This window comes from Somniosus microcephalus, chromosome 12, assembly GCF_052327205.1.
Source record: "Somniosus microcephalus isolate GS21.2 chromosome 12, FLI_Smic_1.0, whole genome shotgun sequence".
NCBI lineage: Eukaryota > Metazoa > Chordata > Chondrichthyes > Squaliformes > Somniosidae > Somniosus > Somniosus microcephalus.
The window spans coordinates 67,734,226-67,754,135 of record NC_140998.1 but is presented as its reverse complement, the minus strand read 5'-3'; the positions used below and the strand labels follow the sequence as shown (position 1 = coordinate 67,754,135).

Here is a 19,910-nt window from a genome sequence, read left to right as displayed (position 1 = left end):
TGCCCCTCTTATTTACTTTTTCACTTCCCCTCTGAACTTTCTATATTCAGCCTGATTCTCACTTGTATTCTCAACCTGACATCTGTCGTACGCATTCATTTCTGCTTCATCTTACTCTCTATTTCTCTGAAGTCTACTTGATGGACAGTTCAGAAAGCTACTGATTCTGAAGGATAAGTGGAACCGCTTTCCCCAGTTCTTCTCATACCACTGTACTGGAGCCTGGGTGGAGGGAGCACATAGAGACTCCATAATGAGCATATGAAATCTCATGATCCAGATTTATTATTAAGAGAATTAGCAAAATTTGTTAATTTTGTATTCAAAGAGATATGTAGGAAATTCTGCAACCAAGTGAAATGTGCGGTGTGGATTTTATGCTGCTGCTTAACCTTTACTTGTAATAAATCAGACTTATAGTTTATAGCCTCAGTCACATGATCCAATGGAGTGTTAATTTATTTGCCATTGGAAGACTGAGGGAGCACAAAAGGTTTGGTATCAATGGCAGAAAGCTATTATAAGAAGAAGCAACGTTACATGCAGAAGAAAGAAAGGATTTGCATTTTTACTATCATATCCTCAGGATGTCCCAAAGTGCTTTACAACCAATTACTGTTAAAGTTCAGTTGCCGTTGTTGTACAGGTAAATGTAGCAGCCACTGTACACAGCCCCATGAATGAATGACCAGATAATCCATTGTTAATAGTGTGCTGGCTGAGGGATGTATGTTGGTCAGTGTAATGTATGTACCTTTAAGGGGGGAACTACTTTCTACAGCTCATGTATACTGTAGTACCGGCAGTGACCACACCTGTATATAACGCTGAGTAGTAATCTGTTGTTTCAGTTGCAGTTTGAACCACGTTGAGTAAACACCTGTTGTACCGTTCTCTGCAGTCCTTTTCTTATTATTACATGGACGTAACAGTGGTGACGAGCAAGTTCGAACCTACCTGCAACTCTGCATCACCTCCCAGGGATTCGCTCCTGGAGAAGAGTGGAAGAAGGTCGAGTCCAGAAGCACGGGCGTCGACCACGGGCAACCGCCCAGTCATCCAGTGGAGATTTGAGCATCACAGGGGAGGCTGTCGAGAGCCAGGTTTGGCTTTCCAGTCATGGTGGTCCAGCGAAACGGGCTGGCAACAGTTACTGCGCAGACCCTTCCCGGACAGTGACAGGCTAGAGCCCGACCGAGCGCCCCAGAAAAAGGCCGAGCAGCATCGACGGGGGAGAGAGAGAGGGCAGAGCGCACAGGGCGCAGCCAGTGTTCAGGACCGAGCAGCGTCAACGGGGGAAGAGAGGCGAGAGAGAGCAGACCGCAGCCGGTGGTCAAGGGCCGAGCAGCATCAACGGGGGAGAGAGGCACGCAGGAAAACGCGAGGCGCTGCCATTGCCACGAGGACCACAGAGAGCGGCGTTGGCAGCAGGGCAGGAGCAGCGCATGAAACCCACAGGGCGTCGCCATTTGCCACGAGGACCGCCGAGAGCGGCGTTGGCAGCAGCGCGGGAGACGCCATTTTAAGCCGCAGCGGGGAAGAAAGGAAAGCGCGGGAGACGCCATTTTAAGCCAGTCTAACCACACCCAAAAATGACGGAGTGTCAGTATCACAGCGTTCGACAATGAAGTCGAAGATTGGACGACATATGTCGAACGCATAGAAGCATACTGCAAGGCGAATGAAGTGCCAGATGACAAGAAAGCGCTGGTATTGTTGAATTCAATGGGTGCAAAAACGTATGGCTTACTACGAAACCTAGTAACCCCAGAGAAGCCAGTAGAAAAGGATTTTGAAAACATAGTGTCAATCCTACAGGACCACTTAAACCCCACACCGCTGCTGATAGAACGATTTAAGTTTCACAAAAGGAACCAGCATAAAGATGAAAGTAACGCTGCGTATTTAACGGAACTGCGCAAGCTATCGAAACACTGCCAGTTTGGAACGGGACTAGCAGATACTTTAAGGGACAAGTTTGTGTGTGGGCTTCAAAGTGAAGGAACCCAGAAATGGCTTCTATCAGAAAAGGATCTTACGCTGGACAAGGCTTTCAGCATTGCAGTATCACACGAAGCAGCAGCATGGGACGCTGCAGAGATACAACAGAGACCGCAAGAATATGGCACAAATGAAATGTCATACGGAACAGTGAAGTGCTATCGCTGCGGCAGAACAACACATGACCATAATGATTGCTGGCTCAAGGACAAAGTGTGCAGACAGTGTGGAAAAGTAGAACACATAGCAAGAGTCTGCAGGTCGGGAAAGAAAACCAGCAGCAAGAAATCTCCACAGGAGAAGTACAAGAAGGTCTTATGTTCATTAATAAATATTATGAACACAGCTAGCTTTTGCTAGGCACTTTATTGAGCACATGTGGACTAGGTACAGTATCTGTAGAGGCATCCATCTTGACTGCCGCCTTGTGGGTAGCGTAGTGCCTCATGGGTAATGTAGTCTTAATATACATACAGCTGGGTAGTGTAGTTTTATATATATACAGCTCTACACAGCTCTACGGCTCCACCTAGTGTCCACTATAGAATGACGTTATTGATCATTACATCCCCCTTTCTTTGAGGTTTAACAAAATCAATATCAATCAACTTTCAAGAAAACAATAAAGATAATATCAGTAACACTTTTGTTAGTGCTCTATAAACAAACATTTTCAAAACAGTCAACACATTTTCAAAGCTTTACATTGTACTCAAAGATTAAGTCTCAGGCTTTTTTACTTCACGTGTGGCTCTTCTCAACATGGGTAAGTCTGATGTGTCTTCATGAGATTGTTCTGGCGGTGAATGACAAGATGCAGTTGCGGCATTGTCATCAATCTGGTCTTGAATAGTCTCTTGTGTTTTTAGGAGGGAACGGCGATTCCTCCTGAGAATCTGTCCTTCCTCAGTTCTAACAGTGTATGACCTTGGTCCTACTTCCTCAAGAACTGTAGCTTTCCTGTTCCATGCATCTGGATCCTCAATCCTGACAACATCATCCCTTGTCAATGGTTTTAGAGTTTTGGATGACTTGTCATAGTATGATTTCTGTTTCAGCTTTAACAGTTGAAGTCTCTGTCTCAGGTCCTCACTTTGCTATTCTTTTGCACAGCAGGGTAGCGTGGTGCGCAACTTGTGACCCATTAGTAGTTCAGCAGGTGAAGAACCACAGTCTAAAGGTGAGGCTCGGTAGCTCAACAGGGCGAGATAAGGATCAGACTTGCTTTCTGTCGCTTTCTTCAGTAGCTGCTTGAGAACTTGAACACCTTTCTCTGCCTTACCATTTGACTGAGCATACAAAGGACTGGATGTGATGTGCTGAAAGTCATAATGTGCTGCAAACTGTTGCCACTCCTTACAGTTGAAGCACGGACCATTGTCGCTAACGGCAATCCTGGGAATTCCATGTCTGGCGAAGATGGATTTCACATGCATTATGACACTGCTTGCTGTGGTGCTTGAGAGCAGCGCCATCTCAGGATAGTTAGAATAGTAGTCAATCACTATTAGATAGTCTTTACCATTTAAATGAAAAAGGTCCATACCAACCTTTTGCCATGCTGCTGTTGGTATGTCAGCTACTATCATTGGTTCCTTTGCTTGTTTGTTTTGGTGTTTCTGACATGTCTCACATTTGCCTATCATGTTCTCAATGTCCTTATTTATGCCAGGCCAATAAACAGTGTCTCTTGCTCTCCTTTTGCATTTTTCAATTCCGAGGTGTCCCTCATGAATCCTTTTGAGCATGTCTTGACGTAGAGCCTGTGGAATGACTATTCTGTTCTGTTTTAGTAATAGTCCACTTGCGACACTCAATTCTGACCTTATGTGAAAATATTTTGGACAGGAACCTTTTGGCCAACCATGATGAATGTTCTCTATTACTGTTTGTAATACTGTATCTTTTACTGTTTCTTCTGCTATTTGCTTTGATTTTGTGTCTGACACGGGCAGCGCAGCAGTGACCATACTCACATGAACATCCACGTCTTCTTCAGTAGAGCTCACATGACTCATTGTGGGTGCCCGGGATAGTGCATCTGCTAACACTATGTATTTGCCTGGTGTGTAGATCAGTTCAAAGTCATATCTTTGCTGCTTCATCATGAGTCGTTGTATCCTTGGAGCCATCTCATTCAGGTTTTTTTTTATGATGGCAACCAGAGGGCTGCCGTCTGTCTCAACTGTGAAGGTGGGAAGTCCATATATGTAGCCATGAAACTTTTCTAGTGCAACTACCAAGCCTAGACATTCCTTTTCAATCTGGGCGTATCGACACTCAGTATCAGTCATAGACCTGGAGGCATAGGCAACAGGCTTCCAATCTTCACCCTCTGCTTGTAGCAAGACCGCACCTAGGCCATCTTTTGATGCATCCGTTGACACTTTGATTCTTTTTGTTGGGTCAAAGAAGGTGAGTACAGGTGTGGTTGTCAGCAGTGTTTTAAGGTTCATCCACTCTTGTTCATGTCTTTCTGTCCATGCGAACTCATTTGTTTTATGTAGCAGGTCTCGCAGACAGGCTGTCTTGGCTGACAAGTTAGGAATGAACTTTCCAATGAAGTTTATCATCCCCATGATGCATAGCACTCCTTTTTTGTCAGTGGGTCGGGGCATTTTGAGTATGGCGTTTACTTTTTCCATATCTGGCTCTATTCCTTTACCAGATAGATTATCTCCTAGGAAAGTGACTTCCTGGACGCCAAACTGACACTTGGCTTTGTTGAGCTTCAGTCCATTCCGGCGTATGCTCTGTAGCACTTTAGTCAGTCTCTCATTGTGTTCTTTCAGTGTGGAGCCCCAGATGATGATGTCATCAACATAGACCCGAACTCCTTCCAGACCTTCAATTATGTGTTCCATCGCTCTATGAAAGATTTCAGATGCAGATATTATCCCGAAAGGCATTCTGAGGAAACAATACCTGCCAAATGGTGTGTTGAAGGTACAGTATTTGGTGCTCTCTTCATCCAGTTTTAGTTGCCAAAATCCTTGTGAGGCATCGAGCTTTGTAAAGTATCTGGCACCTAACATTTCACTGGTGATTTCTTCTCGCTTGGGAATCTGGTAGTGTTCACGTTTTATGTTTGCATTTAAGTCCTTTGGATCCATGCATATTCTTAGATCATTTTTCTTTTTCTTTACACATACCATGGAGTTAACCCAGTCTGTTGGCTCTTCGACTTTCCTGATGACTCCTAGTGCGGTCATTCTGCCAGTTCATTCTTGAGCCGGTCACGCAGGGGTGCTGGAACTCTTTGTGGAGCATGTACCACTGGCTGAGCATCCTCCTTTAGCTGGATCTTGTAAGTGAATGGTAGAACTCCAAATCCTTTGAACACATCCTGGAAATTATTCACTACAGAATCCACCGAGTCATCTGGTCTGCTTATGGCACAGTTTATACGGTAGACTCTCTTGACCAGTTCTAAGTCCTCACAAGCTTTGTCACCCAGTAGTGAATCAAGCCTTTCAGCCACAACAGAAAACATGAGATGATGCACTTTGTCTTTGACTGTCACTTTAAGTCTGCATACACCTAAGCTATCTATTTTCTGTCCATTATAGTCCTTCAGTAGTATTGACTTTTTCTGTATTTTGGGCTTTTCTTTCATATTGTTAATGTCACTCATACTGATTAAGTTTGCTTTTGCCCCAGTGTCTAGTTTCAAGGTAACTAATGCTCCATTTACCTGCAGTGGGATCATCCATTTGTCCTCTTTTACTGCATTAACTTTATGTTCAGCATTGTCCATTTCTGAGGGCTGCACATTTTCTGTATCCTTTTTGATATTGTCACATGACACCATTCCTACAAAAAATGCCTCACTTAAATCAGTCTCCTCAATTACATTAACTCGTTGCCCTTTCTTAGTTTTTACTTTTGAAAAGCATTGTTTGGCAAAGTGATTCTTTCCATTACACTTTGTGCACATTTTTCCAAATGCTGGGCATTGTCTTAACTGGTGTTTGTAACCACAGCGTTTACAATTAAAAATTTCATCCTCCGATTGCTTTTCATTTCTGTTCTGCCCACGTTTCTTCCCCTTGTAGGACACAGCACCGACAGCAGCATTATCACTCATTACAATCGCATCATTATTGATTTCACTGAAAGTCTTCGTGTGCTTTCGAGCTAGCTCGCTGGCTTGGCATATTTTCACCGCATTTTTCAAATTTAGTTCAGTTTCTCTCAACAGACGTTCCCTGACTTTTTTTTATCATGAATACCAAACACAATCTGGTCACGAATCATGGATGCTTTGATCTCAGAGAAATTACATGTCTGTGGTTTCAGTTTCAGATCAGTTATAAAGCTATCAAAAGTCTCATTTTGCTGCTGTGTCCGAGAACAGAAGATGTATCTTTCATAGGTCTCATTCTTTTTGGGAGTGCAATGTGTATCAAATTTTTTTAGCACATCTTCTAATTTTTCTCTGTTCTCCTCTGGATTAAATACAAATGTATTAAATACCTCTATCGCCTGTGGGCCTGCAACCGTAAGCAGCAATGCTATCTTCCTTGCGTCTGGCTTCGTACCGAATCTGATGGCTGCAATGTAGAGTTCGAATGTTGTTTAAGAGTCTGCCAATTGTAGTCGATATTTCCTGTGAGTTTCAAATGCTCTGGTGGCTTCAAATTCTCCATGTCGCTTTTCACAATTTTCAGCAGATCTTCACCATCCTGGTACCATCTTATGTTCATTAATAAATAGACATTCTTATTATGAACACAGCTAGCTTTTGCTAGACACTTTATTGAGCACATGTGGACTAGGTACAGTATCTGTAGAGGCATCCACCTTGACTGCCGCCTTGTGGGTAGCCTAGTGCCTCATGGGTAATATAGTCTTAATATACATACAGCTAGGTAGTGTAGTCTTATATATATACAGCTCTACGGCTCCACCTAGTGTCCACTATAGAATGACATGTTATTAATCATTACAGAAGGTACATAAGGTGATGGAGAGTAGTTCAGATGAACAGAAGAGTGATACAGACTCCGGAAGCAAGGAGCTGGGTTGTCTGAAACTACATAATGTGATCAAAACGGAGGATCACCAAACTATCTGGGTCACGCTCAAGATAGCAGGAGTCCAAGTGAAAATGGAATTGGACACAGGATCAGCCCCAACAGTCATAAACCAAAGGGACTACAAGCGGCTATTCTCACATATACCCTTGAGAGATACAAAGATTGTCTTGAAGACGTACACGGGGCAAAAAGTCTACCCCAAAGGAAAAATAAGGGTGAACGTTATATATAACAGCAAGGAAACACCAAAAATGGACCTATATGTATTGCCAGATGGAGGACAACCACTACTAGGACGTGAATGTATCCGGAAGATACAGCTAGATTGGCATTCCATACAAGCACTGACTGTAGATGCCAAAAAGGATGACGACGTCACACCTGGACGACTGTCAAAAATGCTAACTGACGCACAAGAAGCGTTCCAGCAAAGGCATAACAGCGACGATCAAAATAGAGGAAAATGCAAGCCCAAAGTTTTTTAAGGCCAGACCGGTACCTTATGCGATCCGCCCAGCCGTCGAAGCAGAGCTGGAAGGTTTGGAACGTTCAGGAGTACTGTCCAAAGTGGACTGGAGCGAGTGGGCTACACCCATCGTTCCTGTAATGAAGAGGTCGTTGAGTAATATGCCTGGGGAACCAAAGAAGGTTCGCATCTGTGGGGACTTTAAGGTGACAGTGAACCCAGTCCTTCACACTGTACAATATCCGCTTCCGCGGATTGAAGATATTTTCGCCTCACTATCTGGAGGGAAACGCTTCACTAAGATTGATCTGGCCCAGGCGTACCTGCAAATGGAGGTAGAAGAAGCCTCGAAACAGTACCTCACGATCAACACTCATAAAGGTCTCTACCAATACAACCGGCTGGTGTTCGGGGTAGCATCAGCTCCGGCTATTTGGCAAAGGGCAATGGAACAAGTCCTGCAAGGGATTCCAGGGACCCAGTGTTATTTGGACGACATCCTGGTCACGGGCGAAAATGACAGTGATCACCTCGCCAACCTGGAGCAGGTGCTCACTAGATTGAAGGAATATGGGCTCCGAGCAAATCGCCACAAATGCGAGTTTTTCCACAAGCAGATCTCGTATTGTGGCCACGTTATTGATGAAGAGGGGTTACATAAGTCCCCTGAAAAGATTGAGGCAGTAGTCAAGGCTCTAGCACCGGAAAATGTGTCACAACTGAGGTCGTTCCTTGGGCTGGTGAACTACTACCATAAGTTCTTGCTGAATTTGTCTACCGTACTACACCCACTGAACAACCTACTGCAAACGGGGGTACCATGGAAGTGGAGTGACGAATGTAAACGAGCTTTCCAGAAGAGCAAAGCATTGATCACATAAAAAGAAGTGTTGGCTCATTTCAACCCAGCACTACCAATTAGGTTGGCGTGTGATGCATCACCCTATGGCATTGGAGCGGTGCTGTCGCACAAATTCCCGGACGGCTCGGAGAGGCCAGTAGCCTTTGCGTCTCGGTCACTAACCTCAGCCGAGCGTAACTACGCCCAGATTGACAGGGAGGCCCTCAGCCTAGTGTGGGGAGTGAAAAAGTTCAACCACTATCTGCACGGGCAGAAGTTCACCTTGCTGACTGACCACCAACCACTTGTCTCCATCTTTAATCCAAAGAAGGGCGTTCCGGTGATGACTGCGCAACAGCTACAAAGATGGTCGCTTTTTCTAGGGGCGCACCAATATGAAATCGAGTATAAGGGCACGAAACAGCATGGAAACGCTGATGGGCTATCACGCCTGCCACTGCCTACTGCGGAGGAAGCACCAGCAGTGGATCCTGTCGAAATATTTCATTCGACTATAATTGAATGCTTGCCAGTAACTAATGCTGGTATAGAGAAGGAGACCCGAAATGACCCGACACTGTCTCGGGTATATGATTTGACGGTGAAGGGATGGCCAGCACATGGCGACTCACTGTTGCCAGCATTCTCATCCAGAAGAGAACAGCTGTCAGTATGCCAGGGGACATTGATGTGTGGATCCCGAGTGGTAATTCCACCCAAGTTAAGGGAGAGAGTGCTCAATGAGCTTCACGAAGGTCATCTGGGAGGGGTGAAAATGAAAAGCCTTGCTAGGGCTTATGTGTGGTGGCTGGGGATCGATCAGCAAATCGAGGACCTGACAAAGAGCTGCTCAGGATGCCAGAAGGTCCAAAATGCACCACCACATGCCCCTCTACACCCATGGGAGTGGCCCTCATCTCCATGGCAACGGGTGCATATTGATTTTGCTGGTCCATTCATGGACTCAATGTTTTTAATAGCCGTGGATGCGCACTCGAAATGGCCTGAGGTGATCAAAATGTCCTCCACCACCACAGAGAAAACTATTGCAGTCCTACGGACCATTTTTGCCAGGAACGGCTTGCCAGAGCAGATTTGCTCTGATAATGGACCACAGTTTGTGTCCGAAGAGTTTCGAAGATTTATGAAAAGGAATGGGGTAAGGCATTACACATTCGCCCCGTATCATCCAGCCACAAATGGATTGGCTGAGAGGTTCGTACAAACCTTTAAGAAAGCAGTAAAGGCCATGTGCGATGACGACATTCCACTGCAGCATAAGGTGGACAATTTCCTGTTAGCCTACAGAAATGCGACACACGCAGTCACCAACCAGGCCCCAGCCATGATGTTCTTTAATTGAAGGTTGAGATCTCGTCTGGATTTGCTCAGACCAAATGTACGAAGAGATGTTGAGAGTAAGCAATTCCAGCACATCAATGAGAAGCCGACAAGGAGCTTCAATGTAGGGCAACCAGTCTTGGCCCGCGACTACCGAACAGAGAAATGGCAACCAGGAACGATATGCACACGGCAGGGGCCACTAATGTACACAGTGGACGTTGGGGAGAGCATCGTGAGACGCCATGCTGACCAGATCCTAGAGTCACAGGAACGAGTCAACCCCATGCCTCGCCCATACGTACCTGGTGATGAACCCGACGTACAGGTAGCATCTACCCCAGAAACAGTAGCATCGGAAGCTGATGAACCAACCGACGACAGGGGGCCAGAATCGCCTCCGCACCAAGAGCAAGACACTCGGGAAAGGCGCTATCCAGAAAGGATCAGGAAGCCTCCCCAAAGACTGAATATATAAATAGACTATTTTCAGCTAATGTTGCATGTTAAAAGTGTTAATTGTAATTAGTTTGATATTTAATTGTTAAATGAGTGTTATGGTATTGTTAATCTAAAAGGGGGGGAATTGTAATGTATGTACCTTTTAAGGGGGGAACTACTTTCTGCAGCTCATGTATACTGTAGTACCGGCAGTGACCACACCTGTATATAACGCTGAGTAGTAATCTGTTGTTTCAGTTGCAGTTTGAACCACGTTGAGTAAACACCTGTTGTACCGTTCTCTGCAGTCCTTTTCTTATTATTACACGGACGTAACAGTCAGGACACTGGGAATACTTCTTGCTTTCTTCCAATAGTGCCACGAGACTTTTTACAGCAACCAGAGCAGGCAGACTGGGCATCAGGTTAATGTTTCATATGACAGCACGTCCAACAGTGCAGCACTCGCTCAACACTGCACTGGAGTGTCAGCCCAAACTGAGCTCAAGTCTGGAGTAGATCCTGACTCAGAGGTAAGACTGTGCCAAGCTGACAGTTAACCAGGGCATACAATGTCACACTTTGGTTCAAAGGGAGCGACGTCTCACTCTTGGGAAAGAGCTTTGACAGTCAGAATGACAGAAATATTTGAGTGAAGGTTAAAAATTTAACAATGTGAGCCAGCTGTTTAAAACATTTTTTAACCTATTGCCAACAAATATATGAAAGTGAAAAGGTTACATATTAAATGTATTATCCGGAGCAGTTTAGTCTCCACATGACCCTAAAAAGCTTATGCATTGATGGTGTCTAAATAACAACTTCTTCATGTAAGTCTAGAAAATGTATGCTTCACAAATCTGAGGTTAACACAGTAATTTGATTTGAGCTTGATGCTTACACCAGCGTTACCACATTCACAGCCAGATTTATCTTCACACTTGGTGTTAGTCACAGCGACTGAGCCATTTCCATGGAACTGCAGTTTTCCAGTGTTTGACCGCTTGTACTCACCGAAACCTTCACTGCTAGCAAATTTCTATTATGTAAAACAAAATATTCAAGATCGTGTCATTTAAATGAGCAAAAGACAATAGACAGACACGTGACCTATTGTCACCATTATGCAGCGATTCAAGCCTTCAAAGAGCTGCAGGCCTAGAAATTCATGTAGACCTGTCTGCAAGCGGCAAATGGCCTGCCTCGCCGATAAGTCCCGGGAGGGGTGAGGAGGGCCGCAGGTAGGAGACCAATCCCGGCCGGCAGGAGTGCTGTGGAGCTGAAAAAATATAATTAAATCAACCTTTTCAGTGACAGCTGGCTCGGCCACATCCACGTCTAGAAAACCTGATGCCTGCTCCGCTCAGGGCAGCCCAGTTTCCCAGAGGCGTCCTAAAACAGGCCTATTTTAGTTGGCGGCACCGACCCCTGACCTTTGAAAAATGGCCTGAGCCAATTTGTCATTTTGTCTCGGTACACCTATTCACAAAGGAGCTTCACATTTTAAATTGAGAAATACAGGTGATACGGATCAATGTATAGGATCCAAAACCGGTTAGCATTTGAGGAAATGGAGGACTCACCCTATTCATTATAGAAATGGTTTTAACATTAATATCTTGTATATCACTGTCCAAGTCCACACGAAAAGATGTTCCTGGTTGGAAAATGACATCATCATGTTGGCAGGGGACGCTTTCCTCATCCACAGTGAACAGGTAGTTCTCGTTTTCGAGGTCACTCATCGATAAAGCTGTCTGCCAATATTTGGGATCATACCATTTATACTGATCAGGGTCTTTGAAAGTGATATCCTTGCCTGCAGTTGAAAAAAATGTGGCATGTAATTTTAGTACTTCAGAATTAATATCTCAGTACTAATTGCTCTATTAGTTTTTTCTATGTGGTGTTATTTGTTGTGCTCATTCTGGCGAGAGCAATTAATGCCGGGAAATTAAATATGTTGTGGCGGAGCCACTGAATGACTCTGGGCAACTGTATATAATTCCCTTTAACGATGTCTAACACCAGCCTAAGCCTGTACCATTGTGTTAGACATTACTTTGTTTTGTATATTGTGTTTGTATGCACGGGGCGTGGCCCCTTTAAGAGCGCGGGACAACGCGGGCAAACGCGATGACGTCACGTCGCAAACCACGTGACTGCCCAGGGAGTCCTTGTGGAATCTCCATCTTGTTAAGACCTGGTTCCGTGGCTCTCCTGTATCGATCTCATCAAACTGTTTGAACTCGTTTAGTTTTACATTAAAGACCTGATTGATTGATCTCCTGAGTCAACCTCAGTTATTAGTTAGGAATTCGTCAATTCCTACATTGGTGACCCCGTTTTTTGTGAACGTTTTTCACAAAAAGGACACAGCATGGAGGTCAACACCGTTTCGCTGAAGCTACCGCAGTTCTGGGAGCAGCAAGTGACCTCGTGGTTCATTCAGGTCGAGGCCCAATTCGCCCTGAGGGACATCACTGCGGATCAGATCAAATATCTCTATGTGGTCTCCGCACTCGACAGCTCTACCGCCTCGCGGATCGTCAGCCTCCTCGAGAACCCTCCAACGGAGCGCAAGTATGAAACCCTCAAGGCGCAGTTGCTGCAAGCTTTCGGGCTCACTAAAGCGGAGCGCGCCCGTCGATTGCTCGTTATGCCCGGGCTCGGGGACTCCAAGCCTTCGGAGTTAATGAGCCAAATGCTCACACTCCTTGGCTCCGAACCGGAATGCTTCTTATTCCGTGAAATATTCCTCAGCCAGCTACTGGAACAGGTGCAAGCTGCCCTGGCCAGATCCGAAGTTGAGGACTGCGCAGCACTCGCGGCAGAGGCGGACAAAATTTTCGCAAGTTGCTGTTTATCACCGATACTCTCTCCAGTTGTCGTTTTCTGTGCAACACCGGGGCACAGTGCAGCATATTACCCGCGTCCGCCCTCGATGTGCAGACCGGGATTCACGGCCTCGCCCTTGAAGCGGCCAATGGCGGAGCGATTCGGACCTTCGGCAGACGGCGGGTGCAGTTGTGTTTCGGGGCACGATGTTTTTACTGGGAGTTTGTGATGGCCAAGGTTTCGCAACCCATTCTCGGCGCGGATTTCCTGTGCGCCAACAGCCTCCTGGTTGACGTGATGAACCGGCGGTTGATCAACGCGGCAACTTTTCATTCTGTCCCTTGTTACCGCAGTAACACTACGTCGCGCACCGTCGCCTGTGCTTTTCCGGCTCTGGATGAGTTTGCTTGCCTGCTCGGCGAATTCCCCGACCTGACCAGACCCACATTCTCCTCCACAGCCACGAAACATGGTGTGGAACACCACATCACCACCAACAGCCCCCCCCCCGGTCTACGCGCGGGCCCGGCACCTGGAACCTGGCGGTCGCAAAAGCGGAGTTCGCGACCATGGAACGGTTAGGGATTATTCGCCGGTCGAATAGTCCCTGGTCTTCACCCCTCCACATCGTCCCGAAGCCTGGCGGCGGATGGTGGCCATGCGGCGACTATCGACGCCACCACTCCTGATCGGTACCCGATCCCCCACATCCAGGATTTCTCCGCCCATTTGGCAGGGAACACTGGCCTAGAAATTCACTATGGCCCCGCCAGCTGGCTAGCGCCCAAAAGTTAGCGCTGGGCGGGAAGCCTATAGCGATCGTCAGATATTCATTGTTAGCGCCCCAATTCGGAAGCGGGCGCTATACCAGGGTGTGCCCGCCTCCGCTTGGTGCGCTGACACTGAATATCAGCGCTCTTGGCGCCGCTGCGCCAGGCGCTGCGCAGCGGCAGGCTGCGGTACTGCAGGCCTCCTTCTCAAGCGGGAGCTGCCTGCAACAGGGAGATCGCCGTTGGATAGTGCCGGCAAATGAGCCCGGCACCACGGAGAAGTGCCGGGCTCGCGGAAAGCAGCCGGCAATGCCGCGGGGGGGGGGGGTTGTGGAGGAGGCCGGGGAAGGAGGTGCGGGCAGGCGGCCGCCGCAAAAGCGGCCGGCCGCACCTTCCGCTTTAAAGCGCCCCACTAAGGCAGCAGGACGGCCCCGTTTTCTGGCCGCTGTTTGCGGCCGCTTCGGTGGAGGCGGCCGCAACTAAATATGGGGATCGGCGCGGTACCGGGGCACTGTGCACACCGATGACGTCATCAGTGCCGGCGCAGCGCTAACGGCTACCGCCGCCAATACCGCTGCGCTGAATATCTGCGCAAACTCATTTTTGGCGCAAAATCACCCTTTTAGGCGTTAACTGGGCGCAAAGCTGGCAGCGCCTTAATGAATTTCTAGGCCACTGTCTTCTCAAAAGTCGACCTCGTCCGGGGCTACCACCAGGTCCCCGTTCATCCCCAAGACGTCCAGAAGACTGCAGTCATTACCCCATTTGGCCTTTTCGAGTTTTTAAGAATGCCGTTTGGGTTAAAGAACGCCGTCCAGGCTTTCCAACGCCTGATGGACTCCGTGCTGCAGGACCTCAAGTTCCTCTTCGTCTACCTGGACGATATTCTCATTGCCAGTCCCACTAAAGAAGAACACATCTGTCACCTTCGCACCCTTTTTCGACGTCTCAGCCAACACGGCCTGATTATCAACCCGGCCAAGTGTCAGTTTGGCCTGCAACAAATTGATTTCCTGGGGCATCGCATCACTTCAGAGGGAGCGGTTCCTTTACAAGCGAAGGTAGAGGCGGTGACGTCCTTTCCACGCCTGCAAACCATTAAGGCCCTGCAGGAATTCCTAGGCATGGTAAACTTTTACCACCGTTTCATGCCTAAGGCAGCACTACTCATGCAGCCCCTGTACAAGGCCCTCAAGGGCATGACTAGCAAAGATACAGTAGACTGGACGGTTGACATGGCCTGGGCGTTTGCCGACACCAAAAGCGCCTTGGCCAATGCGACTATGCTGGCGCACCCACTGCCAGGAGCCACCATCGCCTTCACCACCAACGTGTCAGACTACGCAATCGGCGCCGTGCAAGAGCAGTGGGTGAATGGGACGTGGCAGCCATTGGCATTCTTCAGCCGTCAACTACGGCGGAACGAGAGGGCGTATAGCACGTTCGACCGGGAGTTGCTCGCTCTTTTTCTGGCCATCCGCCATTTTCGCTTCCTCCTGGAAGGACATCCCTTCACCGCCTTCGTGGACCATAAGCCGCTCACCTTCGCCATGGCCAAGACCGCCGAACCGTGGTCATCCCGACAGCAATGTCAACTGACCTACATATCTGAGTTCACCATGGATATACAGCACGTGGCCAGTAAGGACAACCTGGTGGCCGACTGCCTCTCCCGCGCGACCATCAATACGGTTCATTTAGGCATTGATTACGCCCTGATGGCAGCGGATCAAGCCTCGGACCCAGAAGTCCAGGCCTACAGAACCACCGTCACTGGCCTCCAGTTGGCCGATGTCAAGTTCCATGCGGCAGGTACCACACTCTTGTGTGACATCTCCGTACGGGACCCTCGCCCTGTCGTACCGGCCGTCTGGCGCCGCAAATTGTTCGACGCCATACATGGGTTGTCACACCCAGGAATGAAGGCCTCTCAGAAGCTGATGTCAGTGAAATTTGTATGGCAGGGCATGCACAAGGATGTCCGTGGCTGGACCAACACCTGCGTGGTCTGCCAAAAAGCCAAAGTACAGCGTCACATCAAAGCTCCGTTGGCCACCTTCACAGTTCCGGAGCGACGGTTTGACCATGTCAATGTGGACCTGGTGGGTCCACTCCCACCCTCCCATGGTTTTTCACACATCCTGACCATGGTTGACCGCACCACCAGATGACCAGAGGCAGTTCCCCTATCATCCACTACTTCGGCGGACATAGCCAGGCCGTTCATTTCCACCTGGGTCACCTGTTTCGGAGTGCCTGCTGATATTTCTTCAGACAGGGGACCACAGTTTTCCTCTGAACTCTGGAATGCAGTGGCCCAAGGACTCGGTGTCAAATTACACCGCACCACAGCCTACCACCCACAGGCGAATGGTCTCTGTGAACGTTTCCACCGGTCACTGAAAGCCGCCCTGAGGGCCAGCCTCCAGAACACTGGATGGGCAGACAAGCTACCATGGGTCCTATTGGGCCTTCGCACGACCCCCAAAGAAGACCTCACTCGTCATCCGCGGAGCTGGTGTACGGTCAACCGCTGCGAGTCCCAGGGGATTTCCTACCAGAATCGACGAAGCCTTGGTCCGCGTCTGACCAGCTTACTAGTCACCAAGAGGCGGCCAGATGTTTCGCGCCGGTGCCCACTTCGCACCACGGGCTGCAGAGTTCGCACGTTCCAACGGAGCTTCACAAGGCAGAATACATCTTTATTCGCCACGATGCTCATAGGGATCCACTCAAGGCCCCATATACTGGTCCCTTCCGCGTGTTGGAGGCAGGGGACAAAACCTTCAAGGTAGATGTCGGTGGTAAACCGGACCACATTTCAGTCGATAGATTAAAGCCGGCACATCTGGACCTCGACTGCCCCGTCGAGACAGCACAACCGCCGAGACGAGGTCGGCCACCCATCACCGTTACGGCAGACCAAGCGCAACCGCCCGCCAGCCGCCCAACAGCCTCCACCTCAGGAGTACAGGAGTCGTTCCAACAGGCTCATCAGACCCCCTCACCGTTTGACTTTGTCCGTTAAAGCGAATTCTGGGGGGGCGCATGTGGCGGAGCCACTGAATGACCCTGGGCAATTGTACATAATTCCCTTTAACGATGTTCTAACACCAGCCTAAGCCTGTACCATTGTGTTAGACATTACTTTGTTTTGTATATAGTGTTTGTATGCACAGGGCGTGGCCCCTTTAAGAGCACGGGAAAACGCGGGCAAACGCGATGACGTCACGTCGCAAACCACGTGACTGCCCAAGGAGTCCTCGTGGAATCTCCATCTTGTTAAGACCTGTTTTCGTGGCTCTCCTGTATTGATCTCATCAAACTGTTTGAACTCGTTTAGTTTTACATTAAAGACCTGTTTGATTGATCTCCTGAGTCGACCTCAGTTATTAGTTAGGAATTCGTCAATTCCTACAATGTCACACTTTGTGAATCCAGTGTCAATATTAAGCCTTCTTATCTATAGCATGTGTTACATCCTCAAAAAAACTCCTAGACAACCTTCGCAATGTGCCTTAACTGGAATTCCAGAAGCTTACTCAATACTAAGTCAGTGTTGGACGGTCCCATTTCCCACAACAGCACGCTACGTAGCTTCTTTGAGAAACAATTTGGTTGTGAGCAGTGGTGAATTATGGGCAGTTTGTGCCAATGGGCTGTTGGGCACTCAGGACCTGATTGAAAATGCATTTAGCTTGAGACCCTTATAAGCATCAGAGGAAGGATCTGTGACAGATTTCAATTGGGTCCAAAAGATAAACTTGGAGCACAAGTCAGGACTGGAGGCTGCTGGAGGAAGGAAAGACCTGAAGGAAGTAAGAAGCTGCACATTTTTGAGGTTTTGAGAAAGAAAGCATTCGAGCTGCAATCATGATTTCAACACTGTGCGAATGCAGAGAGGAGGAATAGCACATAGAATGGTATATTCGCCTATTATGAGAAAGAAGAAAAAGAAATGTTTAACCTATATTTTCACTTTTCTGATGCAGAAAGATCCACTGTGTATTTTTATTCTGTTTTTATTTAAGAAGTGATAGCTTTTGGTTGGGCATACTAAAAATATGTCGAAACTGTGACTTTGAAGAATTACAAGAAACAAGACTTTTGTTTCCCTGTTAAAAGGTGTGGAGATCAAGGTGTGGTGATTGAAGAAGGTTGTGGGTTCAAGTCCCACTCCAGGGACTTGGGCACATAAAAGCTAGGCTGACACTCCAGTTCAGTGCTGAGGAAGTGCTGCACTGTCGGAGGTGCTGTCTTTCGGATGAGACGTTAAACCAAGGCTCCGTCTGCTCTCTCAGGTGGACGTAAAAGATCCCATGGCACTATTTCGAAGAAAAGCAGGGGAGTTATCCCCCAGTGTCCTGGCCAATAGTTATCCCTCAACCAACATAACAAAAACAGATTATCTGGTCACTATCACATTGCTGTTTGTGGGACCTTGCTGTGTGCAAATTGGCTGCCGCGTTTCCTACATTATACCAGTGACTCCACTTCAAAAGTACTTCATTAGCTGTAAAGTGTTCTGAGACATCCGGTGGTTGTGAAAGGCGCTATATAAATGCAAGTCTTTCTTTCTTTATTGCACTGTAATTGGAATGAAGACTGCATGTTCTGAGAGCACGCAATCTGAAAGATGTTGATGATTGTAATCACCAAGTAAAAAGTGGTTAGGGCTGCATGTTGAGTCCAGGAGGCCATTGATATGCAAAAGGAACAAAGTGAAATAGAGAATATTGAACCAAAATTGTCAGAAAATGGTGATCCAGACTGGGAGCATAAGTCAGGGGAGTCCTGGGTCAATCATTAGAGTCAGGATATGTATAAATAAATCAAAGCCAAAATTATCTTTTCTGGAGACCTGTAATGTAGGGTTAGATATATGTTATTTTCAGTTAATGCTATGGACATGACTTTAAAAGCTTGAGCAGGCTAAATATGAGTTTTCATTTCCTAAGACTAGCAGCATGGTTGCCTGTGTGCAATAATTAGCTCTCCCACAGCTTTAAAATTGAAATACAGTAAAGATGTTGGTCGATACTAGGGAATGAAAATGTTTTTATATTGGGAATAAGGTTAGTATTGGCACTAGCATTAATACGGACTTTAGGAAGACTGACCGCTTTTCTGTTAAGTAAAACATGCGAGTCATTAAATGACATTATACCTCTTTCACATCCTGGTTCACTCTGACCATCACTAGCAGCAAATCCAGCACCGTTGGCGAGGATGAACTCCCCATCAAGAGGTATGTACTAAACAGATCAAGCAAAAGATAGTTAAATTCTTTTCAATCCGAATAGACAATAGTTCAAATTGATCATCATTGTAATATTTTTATATTAATGTATGGTATGTGGGACTAGGCCAGCTCACTGATATAGGGCATGGTCCTGTGCGGTAATAACATGTTTCTTTGTTACATGAAATACACTTTTTTCCCTGCAATTTTCAGTGATTATTCACTAAAGTGAGAGACTTCAGTCCTGGAAGAATAGAACATTTACTTTACTGTTTAACAACATCAGCAGAGATTTATTGCAGAGTAAATCATCTTCCAGTTAGTCCCAGCCTCAGAAAAACATCACTATTGCACAGGTGTAACATTTTCAGTTCCCGCACCAGGCATCCCAGGGCCTTTTCAGTGACATTGTGCAGCTTAGTGTCAATTAGTGCTACATTATGGACAGTTTATGTCAGACTATTAGAAGCAAAGACTCTTCTCTCTATTAGCTGTAAAGATCCTATCTGAAATGAGCTTGACAAACTCAACTCCGTTCCTAATGGGCACGAACACACAATACTACCCATAACTCTGCACAACCGGCTCTCACTCGAAACAACATTAACTTGCATTTATATAGTGCCTTTAATGTAGTACTGTAAAACAATCCAAGACACTTCATAGAAGCAATAATCAGACAAAATTGACACTGAGCCAAAGAAAGAGATATTAGCAGAGGTGCCTAAAAACTTGGTCAAAATGGTGAGTTTTAAGGAGGATGTTAAAGGAGGAGAGGGAGGTGGAGAAACAGAGAGGTTTAGGGAAGGAATTCCAGAGTGTAGGGCCTAGACGGCTGAAGACACAGCCGTCAATGGTGGGGTTAATGGAGTGGGGGATGTACAAGAGGTCAGAGGTTGAAGAATGCAGAATTCTAGAAGAGTTGTAGTGC

The 19,910-nt window shown here is 47.0% G+C and overlaps 1 protein-coding gene across 1 annotated transcript in view; it reads right to left on the bottom strand.

Annotated features, from left to right (window-relative positions):
- amn (amnion associated transmembrane protein) overlaps positions 1-19,910 on the bottom strand; it is a 66,108-nt gene that overhangs the window by 28,833 nt on the left and 17,365 nt on the right. Inside the window, exons 4-6 of the mRNA XM_086003022.1 lie at positions 18,905-18,992; positions 11,713-11,948; positions 11,031-11,168 (exon numbers count right to left, since the gene is read on the bottom strand). Coding sequence (XP_085859148.1) covers positions 11,031-11,168; positions 11,713-11,948; positions 18,905-18,992 — 462 coding nt within the window. The remainder of the gene's footprint in view (positions 1-11,030; positions 11,169-11,712; positions 11,949-18,904; positions 18,993-19,910) is intronic.